Consider the following 26,241-nt stretch of genomic DNA (forward strand, 5'->3'; position numbering starts at 1 on the left):
ATTTCAAGTTTGGTCCTCGGTACTTGGTATTCGGCGGGAGTTCCAATGCTCAATTCTCTTATTGACCTGAGGTTGTTACAACTTGGGAGTGTCGTGGAATGTCCACCTTTTATATGTACTTATAGCTAGTAGCTACCCCGCCAATCTCTCTTGTCAGCTCGTATTTAAATCCTTGCTAGAGCTTACATTTAATGAATACTGTGCATGATGCTGACGTGATCTTATTATATCTTTCGCCGTTGGTAAAGATCTTCCAAGGTTCTCGAGTCAAGTGATCGTTTCTCCCAGACATTTCTGCAGTCAACATTTTTAGCGAGACCGATTGATTGGAGGTCCAACCCAGATACCGACAGACAGTGGGCGGGCCGTCTCTTGGCTTCGTTGGCAGTTTCAAGCTTGGAAAGTTGTGCAAGTCCAGCTTTGACGCCCGGCGATATGTAAAGTCGAGAGATTTTTGGCTGTGCGTGGCAAACTAGGAAGGAACAGACCCAATCGTTGCATAATCTAGGATAAACTATAATACAAACCCATACCACTGAGCATCATAGAAGCTCCAGTCGATACTAGCATGTACAGTATACTTCAAATGTGGGGGCTCCAATGTCTTGACTCTTAGTTGATTGGTTAAAACTTAGGTGTATGACTCAGCAAAGATCTCCCGAGAGAACCCGGAGTAATTCCATCGGCTATTTGCCGCTTATACCAAGAGCACTGTTTTCCGATCAGATCAGTTGGAATTGTGTTGAAAGCCTTCATATGGAATGCAGATCAGATAAGCTTCATATTTACTCCGGCTAAAGTAAATACAGTTTGTTGTTTATCCGAAACTCGGCTAGGAAGAGTTCGTCCGCGGAACGGCGTCGGAAGGCATGCTATTCCATGGTCAACGCTCTTAACTGCTATACAGTATTGTCGGGAACGAAGTATAGCTTTAAAAAAATGGATATGCTACTAGTAGTTCAGGCCCACCGTAGGCTAATTCTAACGTTTGGTCTTTTAAATGTTGGGCGGTTTTTTTTTTTTCATTTGTGTTGCCCGCGGCGACTGAAACCTGCATGCACAAGAGTCAAGACCATCACCCCTCAATTTCCTCCGTCCTTTCTCAACCACTGAATCGCCCATACAATCTCTTTCCTTCCAATTATATCTTTGACGCGTGAGATTTGAAAATGACGAAGGCCCCAGATGACAATGATGACCAGGAAACGGCGTGGCCGGTTGCCGACAAGCCTTCTGTGCCGGGTAAACTTCCTGTCGCTCTGCAAGAGCTTCTCCATCGCTATGACATCTACGAGGACCACTATGCTTCTTAGTGAGTACGAATTGATATAAGCTGCCTTTTTCCTTGCCCTTGACATGTCATTCTCTGTGGACATTCCACGGTTTTCGATCGGATTTTGGTCGGCGGTATGGTCATTCTGCTTATACAAAGCGGAAGGGACCGAGCGGTTTCACCCGCTAACTCCGGCGACTCCACTTCCCGGATTTATCTGCTATGACACGAGTCGACGACCCTACTCCACCAAAGCTCTATGATTCATAAACAGCTCCAAACCTCAAAAGCTCACTCTCCGAATTTCACGATATAAGAAAACAAGCTAATCATGAGCTCTTCAAATTCAAATTCCAGCTCCGTCGACTCAACCGACACAAACCTCCGCTATGCAGCCTACGGAAGCCGCGTTCGCACAATCCTCCTCTCCGCCCACCGCTACGTCGCCTACACATCAGACGTCGGCGAGTCATTTCGCCCTGTCGCACACCCATGGCTCATTCGCTCCGCCTACGGTATCTCCTGGGCCTATCTAGTCGGCGATGTAAGCCACGAAGGCTATAAAGCTTACCTGCGCAACCGTCGCGCTCTTACCCCGCCGGGCGAAGCATACAAGGACGCCAGCGAGCCCGATGATGCATCACAGGCACAGATCATTCGTGGCATGGCTACTGGAAATCTCTCTCGTTCTTTAAATTCATCCGACTCGCTGGAGCCCTGGCCACAGGTGCAAATCTCGCTTGCGGAAGACTATCGCATGATCATGGCGAAACGCGCTATTTTCCAGAGTGTTGCTAGCATGGGATTGCCAGCGTTCACCATCCACAGCGTGGTTAAATACTCGGGACGTATGCTCAAGGGGAGCAAATACACGCTTTTGCGGACTTGGGGGCCCATCGGAGTATGTTATTTCCCTTTTTTTTCACTTTGCTTGTTTTCTTTTTTTTTTTTTGATATGGGCATTTATACTAATTTATCATCGCACAGCTTGGTCTATCTGTCGTTCCATTCCTTCCGTATCTCTTCGATCACCCTGTTGAGGAGGCTGTGGACTGGGCTTTCGGTACCGCCCTCCGCGCTTACGGGGGCGAAGACGCTGTTCGGCCGCTGCCTACGCATGCCCACGACTTGTATGCCAATGGTGTGCCAGAGACTGAAACCCCCGTTACATCGGCTGCGGCGAAGCTTTCCTGGGAGGAATACAAGGTCGAGCGTGAACACGTCCGGGAGGTCCGTCGTGAGCAGAATGCGGGGAAGTGGTGGGGTATACTTGGCGGATGGTCGGGAGGTGATGGGAAGAGCAAGAAAGAGTAATCTCATGACGAGATTACAATAGAGTCGTGAAGAGCATCTCTTTTTTTTTTTTGGTATCTTTTCCTTGCATTCTTTATATCATCACCCCGCTCTGTATATTATTGTTCTCTTATGCTGGAATAAGTAACGTCAAGACTTGTACAAACAAGAAAGTCCCAAAAATTGTAATCTGGATTAGGGCCTTATTCTGTAAAAAGTATGTTCCAAGGTACATAACTAGACTCAAATGCTGAATCCACTTCAAAACGAAGTTTGGAATACTTCAATGTTACAACACTATTTTTATGCATAGTACATAGTGGGGTGTATCCATAGAAATGAAAATGGCGGTGAATACAGGTCGTCAAGGAATGACATTGATAGGACTTCTTTCACTCCGAGCAAGGACTTAAAAGATCTTCAATTCTCCCACCTCGTAAGCACAGGTGGCTTACTTCATCAAATTCGTGAACGACTTATTTTCTTTCCCGAAGGAGCCGATGGGGAGACGTGGAATTATGTCTTTCTGAAAACAAAGGCTAGTCGACAGGCAGGCGAGATGACCAGGTTTGGATCTGATAACTCGGACTCCGAGCTGTGGAGCGTTCGAGACACGTTCTTTGAACTTCTCGAAAGTGTTCGACGAGCTGCTATTGGGTTAGACCAGGCTTTCACAAAGTGTATTCCGCCTGAGGGTCACGGTGAAGAAATGATAGAAAATAGATCCTGAAATCTTGAAAAACTTTGCCCGTTGGTTCCGAACTATGAGACAAGAGATGATTTGTCGGTTTTAATTGAAAAAGCTGTCTTAAACTTCCAAGGGTTGGAGTCTCTACATGTAAGTCTGACATTTTGATGGGGACTCGTGTATCACCCGTTGGTTGGGCAACCCTTCCGACTTGAAGTCCACCTAGGTACCTAGGCGGGATTGGACATCTCACATGCATTGATGCAGGGACGAAATTAAGGCCAAGGTTAGCTAACGAGGAAGCAAGGGCACTCCAATGTCTTGTAACAACCTTGAAACAACTCCTTTTCACCTGCTGCAAGCTTCACCCCTACAGCACTACGAAAACAACTTCGGAGGGAAAAATTAAGTAGGAAATCTACACCTCTCATTCTCGGCTTCTCAAGATTTACCACACACAACCTTGGGAAGCCCATCACAACACAACACAAGATATACATCTGTACAAACAAAAGGATAATTTAAAAATAATGGTTCAAACCAGCGCAGAGACAGAGAGAGAGAGGTAATGAAATGAGAAAAAGTAGCGTCGGCTCATCAAGGATTGGGGCCACCCAGACCATTAGGGATGTGCAAGAGTTCAAACATAATATGACCAGTAAAAAAAGTAAGATTTTTTTCCAAAGACACAGAAACACAAAACAAGGCATTAGTCTCATTCAGCGGTCTTAGTGCCAGGGAAAAGTGGTAGAAAGAAAGAAAAGGGTATGGGAGAACAGAAGGGGGAATAGTTCAAAAAATAATGGAAATGAAATGACACAAGCAGCGCCGGCAGGGATGTGACGTCGCTCAGAGTATCAGAAGAATGGTAGAAAAAAAGGATAAATGTTGGCCAATGGAGAATTTCACAATGGGAAGATACATGATATATGACATAGTGTATCCTTGGAGGGGATGATAAACAATGAAATAAAGTTTTGTGCAAGCTCTCATCCTTCCAAGCTTCGGCGTTAAATAGAAAAGACCGAATCGACTGACATGCAATGGAAAAGTACCGGTGTTGTCAGGGGGTTGAGACTCTTCTCGGCTGAAGGATGGGGGAGGAATTGAGACAAGAAAAGATCTGGTCTATCCATGTTGGTATATATGTTTTTTTTTTTGCTGTTTTCCTTTATAGGGACCGTCTAGTTCCAGCCCAGAGAGTTTTCAGCCATAACGGGGGCACTGATCATCTGGGAGCGCTGGCTACCGGACACGCGGTTACCAGCACCGACGACGGAGGAACCTTGGCTACCCGCGTCAACAGAGCTAGAGCGCTGGTGCAGTTGCTTGCGCTGGCGGTAACGGCGAGCAACCCAGAACATAGCGGCACCGTAGGCGGCGGCACCAGCAACAGCACCAACGGCGATACCGGCGGAGCTGGCGCTGCCCTTGCTGCTGCTAGAGGTACCATCAGAGGAGGAATCGCTGCCGTCGTTACTACCGCTGCTGCCACTGCTGCTGCTGCCATCGCCACCATCGGAACCAGAAGAAGACTCGCCGTCATCACTAGGCCAGTTACCGGTGAATTCCAGAGGAATAGAAGAGTCAATCATGGTCATCAGGGCCTTGGTGGTGGCGCTTTGCTCCTCGGTGTAAAGGAGAGAGTTCGGGTTGTTCTTCTGGGAAAGCAGCTTAGTGTAACCTTCACGAGGGAAGTAGAAGATGGCAATGGTAGCGTTGTATCCAGTCTTCTGCCAGTTGTAGTAAGGCTCGAGGGCGTACATCGCGGCCTTGCTACCCCAGTAGGGCAGGGCGTGCTCAAGAGCCTGAGGGATGTACTCGAAGATCTGAGACGAAGACAGAGGGGTAGTAGCAACGAAGGACCAGGGAAGGCTTCCGTCGAAACCGAGCTGAAGCATAATGGAGTCAGAAGGAGCCTGCGTGACACTGTTGGAAGGAGTAATCGAGTCAGGAAGGGCGGCGGCAGCAGCGGTGGTGGTGGCAGTGCTAGTGCTAATAGCACTCTCCGTGGTGGAAGGCTGGATCAGAATGCTAGAGGGCATCCAGTCGCTGGTGTTGTCGGAGGAGGTGGTCTCAGCGGGCTTCTCGGTGTGACTAGTGCTGGTGCTGGTGGTAGACTCAGCGTGAGAGGAAGTGGTGGTCTCGACCACGGGGATAGGTGTCGGGGAAGCAGTGGAAGTAGGGGTCACTTTGACGGTCTGGCTTCCAGTGGGAGTGGGAATGACACCAGATCCGGTGGCCTTGCCAGAGCCAGTTCCAGAACCGGCACTAGGGGAGTGGGGAACAGGAATGATACCAATAGAGCTGGTAGAAGTACCGGTGCTAGTGCTACCACTAGTTGTGCCGCTGCCGCTGCCAGTACCAACGGGAGTAGCGCTGGCGGTTCCCGACTTGAAGGGGTTCAGACTAGCCTGGGGGGTAGGGATTGCGCCAATTCCACTGGTGGTAGATTCGGTGCTGTTCAAGATGGCCGAAACGGAGTTGAGAAGGCTGGTGAGAGCATCACCAGTAGCAGTAGGGCTAGAAGTCACGGGAACGCTAACAGGGATGGTAGCCAAACCAGTAGTGTTAGTGGCCGTAGCAGTGCTGTTCAGAGCCGTTGAGCTAGCAGTGGCCGAGTCCGTTCCCAACAACCAACCAAGAATGTCGTCAGTGGAAGAGGCGGTTGCAGAAGCGGAAACAGAACCAGAAGTGGAAGCAGAGGGAGAAGACAAAGCAGCAATGGAAGCAGTGGCGGAAGTCGTGTTGGCCGTAGCGGTGGTCGCAGAAGTTCCGTTGGAAGCGGCGGTGGTGGTGCTGCCGCTCAGGAGGTCCGAGACATCGCTTTCAACGTCACTGATAATGTTGCTTGAGGAAGCGGTAGCTGTCGAGCTGGCCGTGGTGGAAACGGGGGTGGAGCTCTTCGAGGTGGTTGCCGCAGTAGTACTATCCGCCGCGGTAGTGTCAGTTCCAGTTGTTGTCGTGTCGGTGGTGTCGTCCGCAGCGGTGGTTGTAGTGGCCTTGGTGGTTGAAGCAGCGTTTGCCCGGGTCTCGGTGGTAATGGTGTGACGGTGTCCTTCGGCGTCAATGGAAATGACCACAACAACTTCCTCTCCGGTTGATGAAGCAGCAGCAGAGGAGGTAGTCGGGGTAGCTCCGGTAAGGTCGTCTACCAAAGAGCCGAGAGGGTTGGTGTCGGTGTCGGTGTAGGTGTTGTTCCGAACGGTACGCTTGATATTCTGAGGAAAATAGTAGCGCGGTCGTTCCACGTGCGTCGCATCGTCATCTTGAATAGCTCGCTGCGCAGCCACCAGCTGGAAGCCCCCGAGGGACAAGGCGGCGAAAATGGACAAAGCGTTACCACGCATTTTGATGATGCCGATTGGAAGCGCTTAGGGAGTCCGAAAATTGAGGGTACAGTACGAGCAATTCACACTCGTCTGTCAGCACCTCTAGTTGATAAAATGGCCGAGGCCTTGTGGGTATCTGCAAATTCGAATCCGGCGCAGTATTCTGGTGTATATCCGCGAGAAGTCGTTGGGACACAGTCACAACGTCTCAGATTTGAGAACTTGGAATTATACAGACGAAGAAACCGTCACGATAGGCAACCGAATCTAGGTGAGATGGATCGATCGAATAAAGCGATCGACTTGAATAAACGAATGGAAGGGGTCGTTGAATCTGAAACGACCGGAAAAGCAGCAAAAGTGAATGTGGGCTGGGTAGCAGTAAGGAGCGAGCGACAGTCTACTTAGTAGATGAGCAACAAAGAAATGCGAGAAGAAAAAAAAGCGGCGCGACCGTGGGATGCAAGGGGAGCAGAATTGGCTGGACCCAGGTCAAAAGTGCCGTCGTCGACGACGAAAATGGGAGAACAGAAAGGAGTGAATAAAGGTGAATTAAGGGAACATGACTTCGCAGAGCAATCTGAATTAGGGGCGAAGTTGAAGGGAAATGGGGGCGGACACGTGTGGGCAAGTCAACAACAACCGTAATCTTACCAATCTTACCGTAAATTAACAAATTAGCGTTATCCACAATTTTATCTACACGCACCAAATACCCACGACCAAGCAATTATGGATTTTAAAAAATGGAGACCAAGAGGATACGATGGATACAGGTATTGGATGATTATGGTCTTTGCATTACGAATACGATTTCTGATTCTTGAGCATTCATATATGGTAGTAGTTAGCAGGTATTAGTAGGGTGAGAAGATGTATGCCACATGGTATAACTATCGAGGTTACTAGTATGTGTGCTAGAGCGCACTCAACAGCAATCTCCTACATACTAGTACTTTCCCCCAGAATTGGGCAGTGTTTTCCGTACTAACCATACTTATGCAGGATTCCGGAATGAGATTGTCCACCACTTTCCACTGCAATCTACAAAGTACGGAATGCCCAATTGTACCTTTCTAGCGAGCTATGAAGCAACTTTGGCCTCTTTTCCCCTCTTCCTCTCCCCTCTAATCTGGATTCGGTCGAGATCACCAATAGTACACTGGGGGCGTTAGAGCTGCACCCTTCCCGACCCGTTGTGCCGTTTTGTACAACCTTGTCCTTGGTCAGCTCGGCCCAGTCGATCAATTTGTGATATGTTCAGTGTCGAGAGCTCAGGGGCAAGAGAGAGGGAGAAAAAGCCAGAGAGATCGATCGACCTCCAGATCCGTTACCGGGTTAATTAGAGGAGTGGAGCAGGAGCAAGCCCAATTGTACATAAGAGAAAAGGATTCTCACAAGTGCAAATGGACGGATAACATCAGCCTGGTGTGAAATGGATTACGGAGCAAAAGAGTCAATCTTCTCTCCGGGTCAGGGTCTTGAGATGGAAGAGGGGTTTATTTGCAGGCTTTTCTTCAACCCCCATCCGACTTTCACTAGGGAAATTTGCGTGCTCGCGGCTTGACGATCAATTACCCAAATTTTTCCCCAGGTGTTTTCTGTATTTTCAACCCTGATTTCCACCCTGAGATGTGTGCACATCCTAATTAAACCATATCCGATCCAGCCTGGTTCTTGGACGCTACCAGGACTTTTTACCGCACAAGGTTCAGTCCGGTGGTTATGGGCCCGGCGTTGGCAGTGGAGTCGGAAGAAAAGCCAAACTTGCGCGTTCCTGAGCGTGGATGAATGAGAAAGTGCGTGGTGGTAGATTGCAAGCGGGACCATGGTCCTTCCCGTGTAGACATGATACACGGGGATTTCAAGCAGGTACGGGTCCCCACTTTACCTGATTGGGGATTAGCGTCATTGATCCTGGACGCCAAATTCGCTTTTGCCGCTTCTTTGGGTAATCGATCAACAAGGAGATCGAATCAGAATCGGCCTAGTAAAACTACTTACCCTCCGTAAACGCTCGGTCGTGAGCCTCGTGAAATCCTTCTCTTAGCGAGCAAAACTGGGAGCTCTTGTCTTTTCTTGATTCCTAGTTTTCTTTAGTTCCGGCACTTGACCCCCTTTTGCCTTATGGATATTGACCCCTTCTTGTGATGAAATACATGGGATTTCTGGATGAAAATAACCAAACAAAAAACAAATGAAAAAAAAAAAAATAGAAGAAAAACAACTTTTCGCCCTCTAGCATACGTCATGGTCGGAGGGCGGTTTTTTGGGTTTACTTCCTGTTCGGGCCTTTTCAATGCCATCTCCAAGTAGCTTTACCCGGAACTCTCCAAAAATAGCGCCATCAAGGCGCAGATGTAGTCTACGGACGTATAATCATCTACATCAAGTATGAGCCAGGGTCAACATCACAGACCAGCTATCGACGATCACTCGGATGAGCGCACTTCTGCCCCCTCCGATCGACGATCACAACAAAAATAAATCAAAGCCAAAAAAGAGAAGGGGAAAAAAAGACGCCCACAAGAAAAGGAAACAAAAAGAACTTCCCAAATCCAAACTCCACGTGTGTAAGAGGCCATGAATTGATCGGAATGAAGGGGCGAACCTTTTTCTCTCGCGAAAGCGCGTCCCTCATCATTCCTACACTTGCTGGTAAATATTTGGTGGGGGAGGGACCATTCACAGAGTCCAAAATACGCGCGAGTTGAATAGAGGGTGATTCAATTCCTTGCGCCCGCATTTTCTCTCATGTACGTGCCGGTGGAAGCACCGGTGGCTATTCACCCTGGTCTATACTAGTTTGTTTCGCTAGAGGAAATAGACTCCTGAACCATACAAATTGGTGGAGCCAACTCCCGTTCAACAAAGAAACCAACATTGGCAAAAGAAAACTACTCGGACACTTTGCCCAAAGCTGCTTGGGATGCCGGTGTTAATTATAGACGGTCAAAAAAAGGGTATACTAAGCCACTATTTCTTTCAGCCCCCCGTCATGCCATGCAGTCATGCTCAGCTTTCTCCGGTATGCACTCGAACCCTAATATAATACATACATACATGCAAATACTGTAGAACCCTCAATCTTCCAAGGTTCCTCGCTATTGAGCCAAGCAACGCCTTGAACCCCTTAAAAACCTCGTTCCATGGCCCAAATGATTCCTCAAATTACACAAAAAGCCACGATCATCAGCCGTACCACGGACTTGAAGCGACACTAAGCCTGTTCCTGAGAACACCAAGACTGTCGGCCCCACCCACCTCTTTTTGGTCGTAGCGTTGACAGGCTGACATAAGCACACAAATCAATTTTCCCGGTCATGTGATCTCCCGCGTTCTAGACAATTGTCAAGTGGAGATCGTCCTCGTGGTCTAGAGTCTGGGCTTTGGTCTTGCGAGCAAAGAAATTTCATGCAGCATTGTGGATGCTCTGCCCTACTGGTACGTGGAGACCCGTTAGGCCTAGCCACGCCAGGCACGTCATGCTGCTTGAACTACGTGGACATGGAGGTCTAGAACGGTGATTTATGTGGTTAGGGCTGGCTGATTATCCGGATACCCGAATAAATTTGACGTAAACTTTTGTATATGAGATTCGTACATGTACATTCTAGTTCCACGCCCATGTGGGTGTAAAGACGGTGTACATTTGATACATATCATCCATGGGTTGATACATCAACATGTACGTAATGTTTAGATCCATACATACGCGTGCGCACTATTCAATGTTGTCAAATATATTTGAAATTTTCATATCTACATAATCAATTGGCATCTATGTTCAGTTACGCACCAACCTCATGCCTACCTACTACTTCAATGTTAGTACTCAATTATTAAGTAGTACTAGGTATGGCAGAATATATGCAGATATAGTACCTATCATTGATGTACAATTTCCAATTACTATAGGCCTTAGGAGCACTCAAGTGCTGGTGAATCGTGATTGAGGAGTATAAAAAGTGCTTACTTAGGCCTCAAAAGACTCTCTCTCTATGCTAGAATTTTAGTTTTAACTATAGTCAAATCAATCATTATTTTCCCCTAAAATGATACTATGATATTCAATGTTCAATGTTGTTTACTAGTATATAAATACCTGATAATGAAATTGGGTGACGATATAATATTTTTACTGTAAAGATACTTCTTAAGTTACTTCAAAGTTAACTAGTTAACTACTGCCCGTATCACCCGCACGCGACTCGCTACGTCGCCGAACTCATGCTCCAAACAGGCCTTCTGGGGCAGTTCCGCCACTGCGAAGTGGAAGACGAGCCGGAAGACGATGAAACAACAGACCAGGAATGACTGGCAAGGACAGGCGGCGAAGACGCTGCGCAATACAAAACCACTAAAAACGATGTTCCCCGAGACGGTCACCAGCACTTGAGAATGACAGCGCAAATACAACAAGCGAACGCCATTGATGAAGCAAGGATGTACGAGCCAGGAACGCTGGCAGGAGTGGAATACGGAGAATGGGAAAGCAGGATCAATGTGGGCTTTGTTGTGAGATTTACTGTGGGATTTACGTGGAATTTGGGATTTTATCTCCTGTACGGGCAGTCGCCCTTTTCTTTTTGTCTCTAGTCATTCATTTATGCGTGGCGTTACCGGCGTATGGACGTTCTATGCTTCGACGGAAGAAGCGCCTACATTACCACGGCGATGACTAGCTAGGTAGCATTAGGTTAATCAATTGATAGAACATCATCATCATCATCATCGTCATCATTGATCATCAACATCAACTACTGCCCGTCTGAGTAAGCGCCTAGCGGCCTAGGATTATTAGTAGGATATGTACATCTATGGACAACCCCGGTTCCTTGATCAGTCCTCCTGGGGGCCCTGTGAACACTGAAAGGTTGTAGGGTTAATTTGAATGTTCGATCTTCAATGTTTCCGAAACCTTGAACATCCATGTATGATGTGCTGCAATATTAATAATTATGTATATCCCCAACTCCTAATGGAAGTTTAAAGTATATACTACTGGTAGTAATCTTCAAACCAACAGTGCGTGCCACTTGGAAACGCACTTGAGTGAGTTTCTTTATTTGTTATCGATAACAAGCACCAGCAGCCAGCTAGCACGTGGCAGCATCGTTTATATAGAGCACTTGAGATATATGAGAACGCGACTTAGTAGGCACGTGCGTGTTCCTATTTTAAGAACTAAATCTTGACTTCTCACTTTCTCATTTTCCTGTCTCGACATCCTTGAATTTCGAGACCGCCGCCCCAGTGCGCTTGGTTTCCACCGCCATTCGTGAATCGTGATCTACTTGTCTGTTTTTCTCCCAACCACAATGGAGTCTATGGGCGAGTCTAGCACGGCTCGCCCTGGGACCAACGCCATGCCCATGGACCCCGACTTTTACGTTGCTGAAGTGCACGGTATCACTGCAAAGTTTTATCTGAATTTCGCGCCCGAGGAACTCATCCCGGAGAGATATTTCCGGGAAGCAGAGAGATTCGGTAAGTTGGAAGCCTTTAACCGCCGGCCCTAATTCTCTCCAACCCTAAACACCCCGGGCCTCCAACTCACCCTACATTAGCACCCTAGAACGCTAACTCAGGACCCTAACATTATTAACCGACCCCGGGGCCTCTTGCACTACCCCGAGTCTTCTTGTTTTGCTTACATAATTACTTACATGCTTTCTTTCAACAGTCCATGTTCGACGTCAACCCTGGGTATTCCGTGCCTCGAGCGAATATCCTCGCCATGTGCAGCTTGACGCCTGGTCAGAAGTCGATCTGCGTTACAAAACTGTCTTCCAGGCTCTCCACAAAGTCCCCGAATTCGAAAAAGATCTCTGGGAAGGAGGGTCCGAAGAGCCCATGAATGATAATGATGCGCCTAAGAACCGCCGGAACCAGGCTCAAGTTATTTTCACGATGGTGAAAGAGATTGAAGCGATGATGGATGTCTACAGACTCACTCGGGATGGACGGACGTCTTTTACCTTGAAGTGAGTATAAGTGAAGCATCCTCAAGCACCGTGAACATCATCAGCATCAAACATTCAATGTCGAACATATATATTTGACTTAAGTTCGGGCTACCTACGATATCTTTACTGACCGCTGTCATTTTTAACCTCAGGCCCCGAATGGTTGCTACCTCACTGGATTACTGCACAGGTTTTCGTGAGAAATACAATGATGCTCCCTTAACGTCCGGAGTTGTCTCGCTGGTATTCAACCCCGGCAATGGGGTCAAGTCAATCATTATACCTGCATCTGCAGTAAGTCTCTCTATGTGTGGTGCATATTAACTACTAAACACAAAGTGCACCACATTTCTCCATCAATATATATCGAAGAACCCCCATCTAATAAAACACTTCTCTTGACAGACAGTGAAAGAAGAGCACCTCAGCGACAGTCTTGCCGGCAAATTCAAAATATTGCTCGGCCAACTCTACCAAAATATCCGATTTCTCCGCGTCTACCCTGACAAAATCCCTGACCAGGAGGTCTTCCTCCTAGGCATACACGGCTCAAAGCTCCACCTCCTACGCGCTTTTTTTCCTGGTCAGAAAACTTCTACCCTCTGGTGCCGCCGGGAAGTACAAGGACCATACCCTATTCCCGAGCCACCCCAACGTCCCCGAGCACCATCACCGCCCATCGAGCCGCACGCAGTCCACGTCGAAAACCACGGCGCCGACACAGAAGATAATGCAGGCGAGGTTGTCCCTCGAACCGCCTACCCACCCCGCAGCAGCTCCGCATCCATGCAGGAGTCGCCTTCCTTTAACGAAGAGGAATGGGAGCGAATTGAGGAACTTTACCGAGCCGCCCGTCTTCGTCGTGTAGATGGTGAGACAGCCTTGCGCACGTTTAGAGTTCTGGGGACACGGGAGTACGACCTATGGGTCAAGGATGACTTCATTGAAGCGGCAGAGATGATTGCTGCGTTGCACCTTTACCTGCTTAGTGGCGAGGCTGAGTGCGGGAATCTGCAGGATGTGTTTGAGCGGCACCCTGTTGATGTTGAATGTGAAGAAGATCCGGAGGAATCGGAGGAGGAGCACGACACAGATATGGATGATGACTTTATGTTCACTCAAGATACGACGGAAGAGGAGAGACGGCAGTATTTGCAAGTACATGCTGATTACCAAGAGCGCAGAGTTATGGAGCTCGAGGACGATCTGAGACGCAACCAGGCCAGCATACCTGCGGGACAACAGGCTGCTGCGAGCTCCCCAAGTTGGATTCCGAGACCGATCCAGGGAGTAACGCCTGATTATCTCCCTTGGGAAGTTCCGGGGAACGACGATGACTGCGATTGGAATGATGAGCACGACATGAGAGGATGATCTAAAAGAGACCCGAGAAGCGGGTGAAAGATTTCGGCCAGATGGAGAAATTTTGCTATGGAAAGTTATTGTCTTTATATGCTCTTAATATCATTTATGTATGAACTTATGTATTTTTAAAATATTTTCCTCGTTTTACAAGTGGGTATCTGAATGTTGTGATTCAATGGGCAAATGAAAACGCTAGATAACTGATTCAGGCAAGCTACTTGAACCGGCATGAAATTTACAACCACCTCGAGGTGGCCATCAATCCCGGTGGCGTCGCTCCGATTCAAAGACAGTGAAACCGTCAATGCCGTAGCCATCTTGCCCCCCGGTACGAAAGTACTCAACAACCACTCCGATGGCGTAGAAAGATGCTGCTGTGGCCGTGCCAGTAAATATCGTTCGGCGTAACATCTTACTGGCAGTTGATTCCGAATGAAAACTGGTGTGGTCTCTGATGCCGTTTGATCCAGATGCTGGGGGTGGCTGTAAAGTCGTACAGTGTTAGGATGGCGAGTAGAAAAGACAGCTTCACTGTCCGCTCACCTGATTGGTGAAAGATGGTTTCGAGGAGCTAGAGGGAGCTCCAGTCTGATACGAGTCATGGCGAAGAAATTTGGAAATATTGGTATGTGGAGTAGGGCCCTGATCTAGAGCGTTTGATGGGGTAAAGTCGTCCACTTTCCTGAAAACAAGAATGTTACCACCACCGGTGGCAATCTCATAGCCATCATGCTGCATTTGTTCGAAGTATGGGACAAACTTGGCAGGATTTTGCAGGCGGGATAGGACCTCGGCCAGTGGAGTAGACTCGTTCACGCCAAAGAACAAGTCGGACTCGGCTGTGGTGACTTGCGATAGGGAAGTGTCATAGGTCAGGATACGATAGATAGCAGCGGACGACTGCTGAGCAGGAGGGGTGATATTGGTGGTGGCTTTTTGAATGTAGTCACCAACGCGGTCCTCGGCGCCAGAATCTTCAATGTCCTTAGATAGATATGATTTTTGTTCAATGTCCGCGTCTACCGAGGCATAACGAGCTCGGATATCGCGAGCCTGTAAAGAGCTCAAATCTTCGGCTAAAGCAGGGTTGCGATCGGCTAGTTGAGAGGCAAACATAGCTTCTGGTTTATTACCAGGCTGACAGTTAAGGGCAATGTTAGTCTGTTGTGTGTGGATATCATCAGCGACCAGGGATGGTTGAAACTGTCCATCTTCTGTAGTAGAGGCTGGCTCGGCTATGAACTTGGCTTCCAGCTCGCTGCCTGGTGGACACAAAATGGTCGCTTCACTCTTGGCGCCGGATACTCCATCAGAAGACAAGGAAGCAAACTTGGCCTCTAATTCAATTCCCGGGGGGCAGTCAGCCGAGAGGTTGGAGGTTTCTGGAGGATCCATCTTGTGACTATCCAAGGGGGAAATTTGAGCCACACCAAGGGCAGGATTGGAGGAGAACATAGCCTCCAACTCACACCCAGGAGAACATTCAACATTGCCACCGGATCTCACTCCGGCATTGACAGATAGCTTCTTCATATGCCTTGACGGTTTCGAGCTCTCAGCTTGGGGTGGACCCGTCAGAGCGGATTCAGAGATGTACGCAGTTTCTAGCTCATTACCAGGAGGACACCCAATGTTGATATTGGGGCTTTGGGTAGACTTCTTGAATGCTCCAGTCTCGGTCAAAACATCTTGGCAACTGCTGGGGATGGACGTGAAAAGGGCATTTAATTCGCTCCCAGGAGGACAGTCAATCACATGGGGGGTGAGTGGTGCGTCAGGAAGAATGTCTTCAGGGGCAGATACTGAACGGAACTGATCTATATCAACACACGATGGGTCGTGAACAAGATTCGCCTCTATCTCACCCCCAGGGGTGCAGTCAACAGAAGGCTGGGGTGGCTCTGGGATCATACGACCACTAATTGGATCATATTTGGAACCATCTCGAGTGATATCAGGATTCTCCGGGGAGTGAGCAAAGTTGAAATCTTGGAGGTGAGCCTTGAGAGGGACATGAGACTTGGGAGTAGGCTGCTCAGTATCGATGTACGACCACAGTGATCCTGGCCGGGCATGGTGAAGTTTGTCCATTCGCTTGAGAAAATCTACTTGATGCGCAAAAATGGCACCGAAGGGGTGATCGGAAAAATGACTTTTCAGGCTTGTCATTCGCTGTAGCATTTGTTCACGTTCAGATTCGAAAAAGCTCCTCTGTCCGCCACCGGAAAAATCCAAGAATCTGGAGCGGGTACTGGCGAGGCGGGTACGATAGGACTTTTCTAAGGGTCTGTTTTGTTCTGATGTATCCTGCGAACCGAGTTGCGTGTTGCGAGCAGTGCGGCATATATTTCGGTTTTGAGTGGCATGGGAAGACGTTAATTGAGATAAGGCCGGGCGGGTAACACCAGATCTCGAGGCCGTGGCAACAGACAGTGCCGCTGAGGAACTCATGACGCCTGGAGTATTCAATGAGATTGAAAGAATAGCTATTCGCGGAGGTAGGACAGTTTGCGCGTGGTATAGTATTCAAAGGTGCCGTCCGTCGATCATGGTATCCACACAAATCCACACTATTTGAAAGCGGGTCGGGCTTATCTGGGGTCGATGGGTCCACTTGAGTTAGTTGGACAAATGAAGGAATCAACAGAGGAGCGGGCGTTAGGAGTAAGGAAACGCGGCTGATGTGAATATGATTGTGAAGATGAAATAGAACGAGAAAGTCGTCCAGATGAGAAAATGGATTTTTAATAAAAAAGAAAGAGGGTATGACGAGCGAGATACCATAGGAGTACAGCTCTCCGACACGGCGGGGAAGGGAATTGATCACGCGGTCAACCAATCATAATGGGTTGCTGAAGTCAGCACTTTGACGTCACATTATTCCACAGTCAACATATCATTCGCGGCAGCCCGCATAACCTTCCCTCCTTGACCTTCCATACCGTCATCTAGTATGCAGCCCAGATCTACTTCTGGGTTGGACTTGGTATTCTTGGGCCGATCCACATAAACTTAAGAAGTGGAAACTAAGTGGAAGAAAGAGTGGAAATATCAAGACCGTTTATCCAGAAACGTAGTCCTTCAACTCCCTCTTCACGGCAAAGGGCTCCACGGTCCTCTGCCATCTCAAGCTCTTCAGCGGCCACACCGACACTCCACTTGAAACGTTGTGCTGTTTCTTGTGCAGTAACGGCTTGACCAAATACCGTCCAGTCCCATGGGACCGATTCTTCCGGCGGGACGCGCCGTAGATCCTCCATCCACTCTCGTATTTGACGCACTGTCTTTTCGTCGCTCCAGTCGTATTGTTGAACCACTAAGAGTCCACTCTTAAAGCGTCGTAGGCGAACCGGTAATTTCAGTTTCTCCCACAGTTCTGCCGCACGTTGAAAATCGGACGGGCTGATGAGTTCAACTCCATTTCGGGATCGGTTGAAGACTGCCCATAGATCGATAAGACTCATAATACCTCCTTCTCGTTGTAAAATCCCTTTCCGATCATCAGTCAGATATTCTGCAAGATTGCGTGCCAATTCTGATAAATAAAGATTCTCTGACCCGGAGCTGAGCATGTCTTTGGTGGTGACCATCCCCAAGGCCGCTGCAGATTCGGATAAGACTGCATTAGTCTCAGCGGAGCCCTCATTCGAGGACATCCCGGACTCTCGTGCCAGGGTTTCAGCAAGTGCGACAATTTGCTTGGCCGAAGCCATCAATGCTTCCAGGTCCTCGAATGCATTGCCGATGACTAGTTGATTGTTCATACGTGCTTCCAGCCCTCGTTGCTCCAGACCTGCGATTCCCACAGCATTTACTCGTGGAGTTGCTGGTTGAGGACTCTCCAGCACCGTAGTTGCGGGTGCAGTGGGTGTGCTCTGTGATGGAGGTGGCACCGGAGGTGCGTTTTGAAGCAGCCATTTTCGCTGGATTAGAGCATTCTTTAATCTCTCATGAAACGTTTTCTCACCACCTCCACGAAAAGAGAGCTTGATACTCTCGCGCACTTCGGTGTTGGGAATTCGCGACTGTTCAAAAAATGGGGCCGGGGAATCTGCACGACGATCACCAATCCGAATTAATGATGCTGCAGCTAACAATGGCGATCCGCAAATTTCACATTCTATGAGGGATGGATGATTCACAAAGGTACACCGAGGGCATGATACGGAGTTTGATGCGACAGCCACTGATTGACGATCAGTACTATGATTTGTATTATCCCCAATAGGCACGGAGCTTGGTCGGGGAAGAGGGGGGTCTCGACTAGCTGCAGCATTTATTGCAGCCTTAAGAACAGTTGTAAAAGGGGGCTTGATGCCGCAGGCCAAGCACGGTGGCAAATGGGTTGTCGCACTTGCAGTGGCAGGGTCGAAATTCGAAGGCACAGGGTTTGAAAAGGAGCATATAGGACAGATCCATGTCGAGTTCAGAGGAGTTGAAGGTGATTTATGGGGCAGGATCGAAGATGGAAGAGGAGAAAGCGGCTTGCTTGAGGATGGATAGAGGGACGATGGTGGAGGCACAGCAGGACTAGACGTTGCACTGCGCGCCTTATCGGTCTTGTTCTTTTGTGGTTTCGGGTGTATGGTAATCTTCGGTGATGATTTTAAAAAGCTTGCCTTTGATTATTCTTCCAATGTTAGACCCGGCGATCGCTTATCATAGGGCGGGGGAGGGGAAGGGGGGTGTTAGTTCGAACCTGATATTCTGCACGGTCAATTTCCTTTAGATCAATCGCCGCGGAATATTTACGCGGATCATTTGTCGCGATATAGCATACCCGATGCGATGTCAAGTAGGCATGACCATCTTGATAATCGGGGATTTTGTACTTCCTGGTCGGGGCGGATATCAGTACATCTTTATCGCCAAGTATTCGGAGCACAATGACAATGTCCACTATGGGACTACCTACCCTTCATAAAGCCCCACCGCATCCTGGACAAAGAGAAGAGTCTCGTCAGGTAACAGCAAGGGTCTCAACGCAGTTGTCAGGTCTAGAGACTTGAAAAACATCTAGCAGGTTCACACGACGTGGGAGCTCTGGCTTGGCTTGCGATAACAGATAAAGCATAGATGTCGGGATCCGGTGAAACTAATGTTCCCGCCAAGCGAAAGGCTGATCGTCCCTTCGATTCTTGTGTGTTTTCCACTCTCACCGTGTCTTCCAAGTCCTAAACACCGTTCTCAAACCTTCGAATCCAAATCACAACTTTCACTCTCCGTCAAATACCTCGAGTGGCGTAGGATTTTTTATTTTCCTCCTTGTCACCCTTTTCCTCGACCACTCCCTGTTCTCTCCCCCCCCCCCCCTTCCCAACGTAGCCGTCTTCTTTTCTCTCGTCTCATTCGATCTCTTCCATCTCTTTCATCTCGTTTATATCTTTGCGTCATCAACAACTTGTTTCTTAGAAGTTGGAATGAATACCAGCATCCCTCCCTGGCGAGCGACCGCTGTGGCTCCTTCTACTGCAGGAGCTTTCCCATCTGGTAAGCCGAGAAGAGAAGAACTCCAACTCTATCACAGCGCTGACTCGAATACAGCAGCACCCGCCTATATTCCAGTACAAGCCCGTCGTAGTCTGAATCATCATAACAAGACCAACCTCTCAGCCTCGAACGGAGCACCCCAACCTTCATCATCGACACCGGATATGTCCCAGCCTCGAGTGGAGTTCTCTCCTGCTATTCGCACCTATGTGCAGCGATGCTTTGCTCCTGAGAATCAGATCGCCAGCGTGAGCATGGTTGAAATGCAGGAGAAGCTACGAGAAGTCATCACAAACGCCGCCGAAAAGGATCGACTTAACGCAATCGACTGGGAAAGGCTGCAACTACCCCAGGTCATAATCCAAAACGAACGGAATAAGATCTTGGCCAACCCCAGCGTTTCGAGTTGGGCCATGTCCAGCCAGCCCGCATCCCCCGGAGACGCTTCGCGTAAGCGCAAATCGACAGACATCCACCAACAACAGTCCGAGCCTGACTCGCCACCGTGGAGAAAAACTAACAATCGCAATCGTTTTGAAGACCGAATCACTAAACCCACAACAGAGAAGAAAAGCCGCATGGAACTGGACACGTCTAGTAAGTCCAAAGCTAATTTGGAGATGAGGAAGAAGCGGTTCGAGGGGGCTGGTGCCACTTATGGGAAATCTGCCACCTCATCTCCCCAGCCCGAAGTGGATCAGGGACCTGTCGTTGGACGATGCCAGACCCTAGAGAAAAACTATTTCCGTCTAACTTCTGCCCCAAATCCGGATACTGTTCGTCCTTTGCCGGTTTTGGCAAAAACCTTGGATCTCTTGAAGAAGAAGTGGAAGCAAGAGGGCAACTATGGTTACATCTGTGACCAGTTCAAGTCCCTTCGCCAGGACTTGACCGTCCAGCATATCCGGAATGAATTCACCGTGTCTGTTTATGAAATCCATGCCCGCATCGCCCTGGAGAAAGGGGATCTTGGTGAGTACAACCAGTGCCAAACCCAGCTGCGGGTTCTCTACTCGCAGCAACTGGGTGGCCACCCAACGGAATTCAAAGCATATCGTATTCTTTATTTCATTTACACCCGAAATTGGACCGCTATGAATGATACGTTAGCCGACGTAACCGCTGAAGACAAGAAAGACCTTGCTGTCAAGCACGCGCTTAACGTCCGCTCTGCTCTCGCGCTTGGTAACTATCATCGGTTCTTCATGCTTTATCTGGACACCCCCAATATGGGTGCGTACCTCATGGACATGTTTGTGGACCGTGAGCGGCTGAGTGCTCTTGCCGCCATCTGTAGAGCGTGAGTGAACCCTTTATCGTTCCATCCAATGCTTTTTTTTGGAAATTGAGAATATACATGATTACTAACTGAGTCAACAGCTACAAGCCTGATGTGAATATTCGGTTCATCACCGAAGAGCTGGGCTTTGAGTCCGATGAGCAGACCGCACGTTTTGTCATTGACAACTCCTCCGCGGAGTTGCTTGAAGAGAAAAGCGGAACTGTGAGGCTTTTGACTGGCAAAGCGGGTGGGCTATTCGAACAAGCCAAGGCAGAAGCTCACCGCGTCGTCGATATCAAAGGGCAGATCTAAAGCCGGGATAAATCCCGAGTTTCCCGTCCGGGGAGTTTCAAGTTAATCACATTTAGGCCGGTCACTCAAGTTTTGATATTTGCGTCCGCCGTGGTTTCCTTGGTTTCTTTTATGTTACTGTCCATTACGTTCTTTTTCGGAGCGACAGGCGTTATTTTGGTCCCTCACATCCTCAACTTCTCCCTTGAGTGGCATCATTATCTATTTCCGATTCCCCCTTTCCAGCTTTGTTCTTTTTTTTTTGCCGACATCTTCAGCCTCCTCGAGTTTTACATTTGGAAACAAAAAGCCAGAATCCCCCAGCACGACCCATGGCAATACTAATACCCACTGGCATTTTCGCCATCAAGAAGATGAAATGGGGTTTGGCGATGGAACGCATGTGGGTGATGACTGGCCTGAGTAGATATCATTTTACATCATTTACACCAGAGCATATTCAGAACCAAAAATTCAACATGAATCCCATATTCAAGAATGATTTCATATATTTTGCCACTGGTACAAGCTTTGGGCTGAACTTGGGCATCGGGATTGTAGGTTGATTGATCTACCGATGGGTGCCTTAATTCCGAGGTTGCCGTGAAATCCAGAACCTAAAAATTGCGTTCGGCATTGGGGGTTTTTTTGACCTATGGATCCGTATTCCGTATGAAAGACGATTGGTAATTTGCCCCCAGATTTTGCGTAACCCTAGCAAGGTTATTCTACTTTGGCTCTCCACGCTACTCTCGGCTCGAGCAAACAACCTTCAATAGTCCATCAACGGCTCATTACCCACGTGGGGCCCACGCCCATGGCAACTACTTGGGCAGAGAGGGGCTCTTTACAAGTGGCGTGTACCGTTTTCCATTAGTGTCATGGGGACATGGGGACATGACCTAGGCTGACAATGTTGGCGGGGGAGATAGATTAACTACGGATACTACACTACAAGTACTCTCCGTACGAGTACGGGATACCGAGGCAAGTTGCTAAAATTAAGTCGTTTATCGCATTTGCCTCATTAAGAAAGACCCTGTCGTAACGCGCTAAAGGGTCTTAGGACCAGGTGATTCACTAGCAAATAGACTTGTGGCTAGTGAATCAAGGGTATCCAAGGGCGGATTCTTTTTTTAAGAAAAAAAAAAACCTACATTAACATTAAGGGCGTTGCCATCATTACTGACCCTGGTAAATAAATCCAATCAGGAAACCTTGACATCATATTTTCCCCCATGATCGGCGCTGTCTTGACCCAATATGGTTGACGGTTGATGGTAGTGATCTTCTTCACTCCCTTATACGGAGAAACAAGTACCAGTACAGCCAACTCCCAATATGGTAGTACATTAGTAAGGATTCCCATGCGTTGGCACTTGTTGGCCCCCAAGATACTTCCCCCATGAACCCTGATGTGCAAAGACATGATCAACTCTATCTCGATGATTATGTCGGCGTATTTCGTTCCTGGAAGCCACCCAGGGGAATTGGCATGCGGCCCACTGGAAAAGCTCCGTTAGGCTGTAGTTCATCGGGCCAGTGCAGAAGCCGCGCATGCGAGTCTCAGAATTTTAATTTATTTGGATCTAAACCTGACGTTTTTAATTACTTATTTCATGTTTGTCTATGTAGTTCTAGATTTCTCCCTCGAAGAAACAAGCTTGAATAAATGTCTCAATAACAAGTGACTTTCTTTGTATATGGTCTTTCAAAGTCTCTCAATCTTCTTTGTTGATGGCTTTCCCGGGGACTCCAAGGTTCACTCAAAGACGATCACAGCGTTGTTTGGGCTGGGAGGCCGAGATCCACGGTCCTAGCGGTTCTCGGACCACGGAAGCTGGCTGAGGAGAGAGGTGGGGGCGAAGATTGAATGGTATTGGACACATGGACACATGAACACTGGACACATGGAATCTTGGATATGATTTTGGGGCACGAGATTTGCGCTCGGGAAATGTGCAAATCAGCGTTCTGCGGTGGTTTGTAAGGATATTAAAAGATAACCAGTGAGATGAGAAAGGAGAATAACGTAGGGATGATTGATGGATTAGCCGCCGCGATGATTGTGGAGGTGGAGGTTCTGCCCAACGAGGGAGATTCCCGGAACTCAGGTACTGGTATTGTCATTTAAATTACATCAATTTAAGGCTCGTTTTTTTTCAGCTGGCATTTGATCAATCTAATTTAACTGTACCCCATAACTCATGTCAGTTATATAAGTGGATGCTTTAAAGGAAAATCAGGAAATCAGGAAATCTAGAATTCATGCATCATTCAGCTACTATCTGTTCGTCTTTTCTTTTTCTTTCTTTTTCTCTGTATTTTTTCCTTTTTTTTTTTTGTTCTCTCTTTTTTTTTTGCCACAGCTAGGAACCCGGTCCGGGTTCCCTGGTTGACGTAGGCTTCTGGAAGGTTTTGGAGGGGATCCATATAAAGGATTTTACATGCACTTCCCATGTACCTTGACCTTAGAATAGAATAGAATTTAATATTTATTCTATAGAAAGAAAGTACAAAATAGAAAATCGAAAAAAAAAGAAAAAGAAAAAAGCGGGCCTTAACACCAACCTCTATCCCAATCCAGCCCGTTCCTGTGGTTGGAACCGCAATACGCTGATTACATCCTTGGTCACTCACGGCGTCTGCTTTCTTTGCTCAGTAACGCGCTCGTGCTTCCCAAAAAGAAACATCCTCATTTCTTATTTCTTCTTCTTTACTCTCCTACAATATCTTGACAATTCTTCATCCTTGAACTACGCCTGGTCTTCGGTCGACATGAAGGTAAGTTTCATCTCTTCTGAGTTCTCTCTCCCCGCCACTGAAACATTACCAACTTTTGAGATGGTATTGTGTGTCATTTAATTAACCCGCAATCCTTAAAGGCTATCAGGCGGTCCTTGAAGGGCGACAAAGATCCAAAGCATCATCACCACCACATCTCCATTACCCCTAAGTCCGCCCTTGCCATTCTACCTCCTAAGAAGGTGAGTGTCCCTGATGCTTTCCCTTTCCCTTTCCTTCCCCGGTTAGAGCAATCGCGTCGTCTTGCCTTGCCCCCCACCCAGCCACCAAAGGAGGAGAGGGGGCAAAAAAAAGAGTTCCACAATTTCAATATTCCAGAGAGGAAAAAAAAAACGACGCCCCTCTTTCTCCCTTGTGTGTAACCCGCGCTTGGCTAGTGGCTAACCGTATCTCGTGTGTACGCGCGCAGGTCATCAAAGCCCTTTACGACTACAAACCAGAACCCGGCACCTTCCAGGAATTGGCTTTCAGCAAGGGAGATTTCTTTCACGTTATTAGCAGGGAAGACGACATAGATTGGTACGAAGCCTGTAATCCACTCATCCCTAGTGCCCGGGGGCTCGTGCCCGTGTCTTTCTTCGAAGTTATCGGCAAAAACGAAAGGGATAGTGGGGGTTCGGTCGATCTGCATAAAAAGGAACACCACGACTCTGGTTTCGCCGACCGCGGTCCCGCTCCTGACTCTTCTCCCAACAACAACCGACAGCCAGTTTTCAGGATGTCTGCCATTGCCAAGGGCCAGGGCGCCATGGTTTATGGTATTGTCCAGTACGATTTTCAGGCGGAGCGACCCGACGAGTTGGACGCTCGCGCCGGCGAGGCCATCATTGTTATTGCTCAATCCAACCCGGAATGGTTTGTCGCGAAACCCATCGGCCGCCTCGGCGGGCCTGGTTTGATTCCCGTCTCCTATATCGAGCTGCGCGACATGCAATCAGGTCAGGCCGTCACTGACCCCCTTGAAGCTGTGCGACGCGCTGGAGTCCCAAAGGTGGAGGAGTGGAAGAAGATGACTGCCGAATACAAGAACAGCAGCATCACCCTGGGCAAGATCGATTCTTCCCCCACCAACAGCGGCATGGGACAAATGACTGGCGCAATGGACCAGATGTCCATGAGCTCTGGGAACTCTGGCCACATGAGCCAGAATGGCAATACCTACGTGAGTCTTTGACACCAATTCCTTTTCGCTTTCAGTGGATGCGGCCTTGCTAATTGATTCACTCGCCGCAGGGATATCACCAGCGCAATGCCAGTAAAGGTACTCTGTCCTCGCAAGCTCAACAACCTTCACAGGCGCCCGCGCAAAACTACCCGCTGCTCGCCCCTGTCGCCGCTTCCATCCCCCGTTACTGTTTCGACAATGACAAGTACTGGTATATTATTGAGGCGAAAATGGAAGATGGTCGATGCTGGGAACTGTCACGTTATTACCATGATTTCTATGACTTCCAAATCGCGCTTTTGACCCAATTCGAAGATGAGGCCGGTAACCGTGGACGCCAACGCACGCTGCCATTCATGCCTGGCCCCGTTACCCATGTGACCGATGCTATTTCCAATGGCCGTCGCCAGAACTTGGACGAGTACATAAAGAAGCTTTTGGCCATGCCCCCGCACATTGCGCGTTGCACATTGGTTCGCCAGCTTCTTGCGCCTCGACAGGGTGACTTCGAAATCGACCCGAACGCATTTGGTGAGGAGGCGCGCTACTCAGACAACTCTCACCACTCCTCCGGAGCGGAGCCCAGTCAGAGTGTGTCGCGACAGTCCTCTCAGATGCCGATGAATGCGTCGCAAGATCGAATCTCGCAACAACAACAGAACCTCAGTGCACCAGGCTCAGCGCCTTACGGCAATGGTGTTCCGCCCCCAATGAACCGACAGGCGAGCTCCCTCACCCAGGTCTCCTCTACCTCAAACACCGCCATGAAGGTCAAGGTGTTCTTCCAGGATGACCTGATCGCCATCCGTATACCTAACGGCGTCAGCATGCAACATCTCAAGGATAAGCTTTCAGATCGTCTAAAGATTCAGGAAGACATCATCGTGCAGTACAAGGATGAATCTACCGGCACTTACATCGACCTGCTCTCCGACTCAGATCTGGACAATGCAATGCAGCGCAATACGAAGCTCACTCTATTCGTCAGCATTGCATGAATCCAAAAGCAGTCGTTTTGAAGTGTTGCGATAGACTAGTCGTGCTCGGTGCAAGAGTTGGACCAATTGGCACGACTCATGTTTTGCGGTTTTTGTTTTTCTTTGTTTTTTTTTCCCCCATGGAAGTTCAACGAGTATGGCGCATCGGAGTTCGGGCATTCCATTTTCGACATTCTCTGTGCTCCATCAGCCCTTTCAGCGCTCTGCACTTGAAATTGTTTTCGTTTTCTGCTATAATTCTTTTTCGAAGGAGAGGATGGTGTTACGAATATGATGCGTGATGTATGGTA

General features: G+C 48.4%; 7 protein-coding genes across 7 annotated transcripts; 4 read left to right on the forward strand and 3 right to left on the reverse strand.

The window, feature by feature from the left end:
- Positions 1-1,169: 1,169 nt before the first annotated feature.
- Positions 1,170-2,587, forward strand: N7466_005126 (uncharacterized protein; the record flags this gene model as incomplete). Its single annotated transcript, XM_057164523.1, has 3 exons — positions 1,170-1,312; positions 1,631-2,174; positions 2,261-2,587. 3 exons carry the CDS (start codon positions 1,170-1,172, stop codon positions 2,585-2,587), a joined length of 1,014 nt encoding a protein of 337 aa, XP_057023204.1.
- Positions 2,588-4,438: 1,851 nt separating this feature from the next.
- Positions 4,439-6,604, reverse strand: N7466_005127 (putative mucin family signaling protein Msb2; the record flags this gene model as incomplete). The annotated part of the gene is made up of 1 exon (XM_057164524.1): positions 4,439-6,604. One exon carries the CDS (start codon positions 6,602-6,604, stop codon positions 4,439-4,441), a length of 2,166 nt encoding a protein of 721 aa, XP_057023205.1.
- Positions 6,605-11,907: 5,303 nt separating this feature from the next.
- On the forward strand, positions 11,908-13,929 carry N7466_005128 (uncharacterized protein; the record flags this gene model as incomplete). Its single annotated transcript, XM_057164525.1, has 4 exons — positions 11,908-12,076; positions 12,273-12,573; positions 12,708-12,849; positions 12,961-13,929. 4 exons carry the CDS (start codon positions 11,908-11,910, stop codon positions 13,927-13,929), a joined length of 1,581 nt encoding a protein of 526 aa, XP_057023206.1.
- Positions 13,930-14,178: 249 nt separating this feature from the next.
- On the reverse strand, positions 14,179-16,371 carry N7466_005129 (uncharacterized protein; the record flags this gene model as incomplete). Its single annotated transcript, XM_057164526.1, has 2 exons — positions 14,179-14,403; positions 14,464-16,371. 2 exons carry the CDS (start codon positions 16,369-16,371, stop codon positions 14,179-14,181), a joined length of 2,133 nt encoding a protein of 710 aa, XP_057023207.1.
- Positions 16,372-16,946: 575 nt separating this feature from the next.
- N7466_005130 (ESCRT-II subunit protein VPS36) lies at positions 16,947-18,936 on the reverse strand (the record flags this gene model as incomplete). The annotated part of the gene is made up of 3 exons (XM_057164527.1): positions 16,947-18,539; positions 18,620-18,755; positions 18,836-18,936. 3 exons carry the CDS (start codon positions 18,934-18,936, stop codon positions 16,947-16,949), a joined length of 1,830 nt encoding a protein of 609 aa, XP_057023208.1.
- A 404-nt stretch (positions 18,937-19,340) lies between these two features.
- Positions 19,341-21,004, forward strand: N7466_005131 (uncharacterized protein; the record flags this gene model as incomplete). The annotated part of the gene is made up of 3 exons (XM_057164528.1): positions 19,341-19,410; positions 19,465-20,710; positions 20,791-21,004. 3 exons carry the CDS (start codon positions 19,341-19,343, stop codon positions 21,002-21,004), a joined length of 1,530 nt encoding a protein of 509 aa, XP_057023209.1.
- A 2,757-nt stretch (positions 21,005-23,761) lies between these two features.
- On the forward strand, positions 23,762-25,951 carry N7466_005132 (phosphatidylinositol-3-phosphate-binding protein BEM1; the record flags this gene model as incomplete). Its single annotated transcript, XM_057164529.1, has 4 exons — positions 23,762-23,767; positions 23,869-23,970; positions 24,198-24,950; positions 25,022-25,951. 4 exons carry the CDS (start codon positions 23,762-23,764, stop codon positions 25,949-25,951), a joined length of 1,791 nt encoding a protein of 596 aa, XP_057023210.1.
- Positions 25,952-26,241: the final 290 nt, after the last annotated feature.

Source organism: Penicillium verhagenii (assembly GCF_028828195.1).
Source record: "Penicillium verhagenii strain IBT 33310 chromosome Unknown utg000005l_segment0_segment0, whole genome shotgun sequence".
Lineage (NCBI taxonomy): Eukaryota > Fungi > Ascomycota > Eurotiomycetes > Eurotiales > Aspergillaceae > Penicillium > Penicillium verhagenii.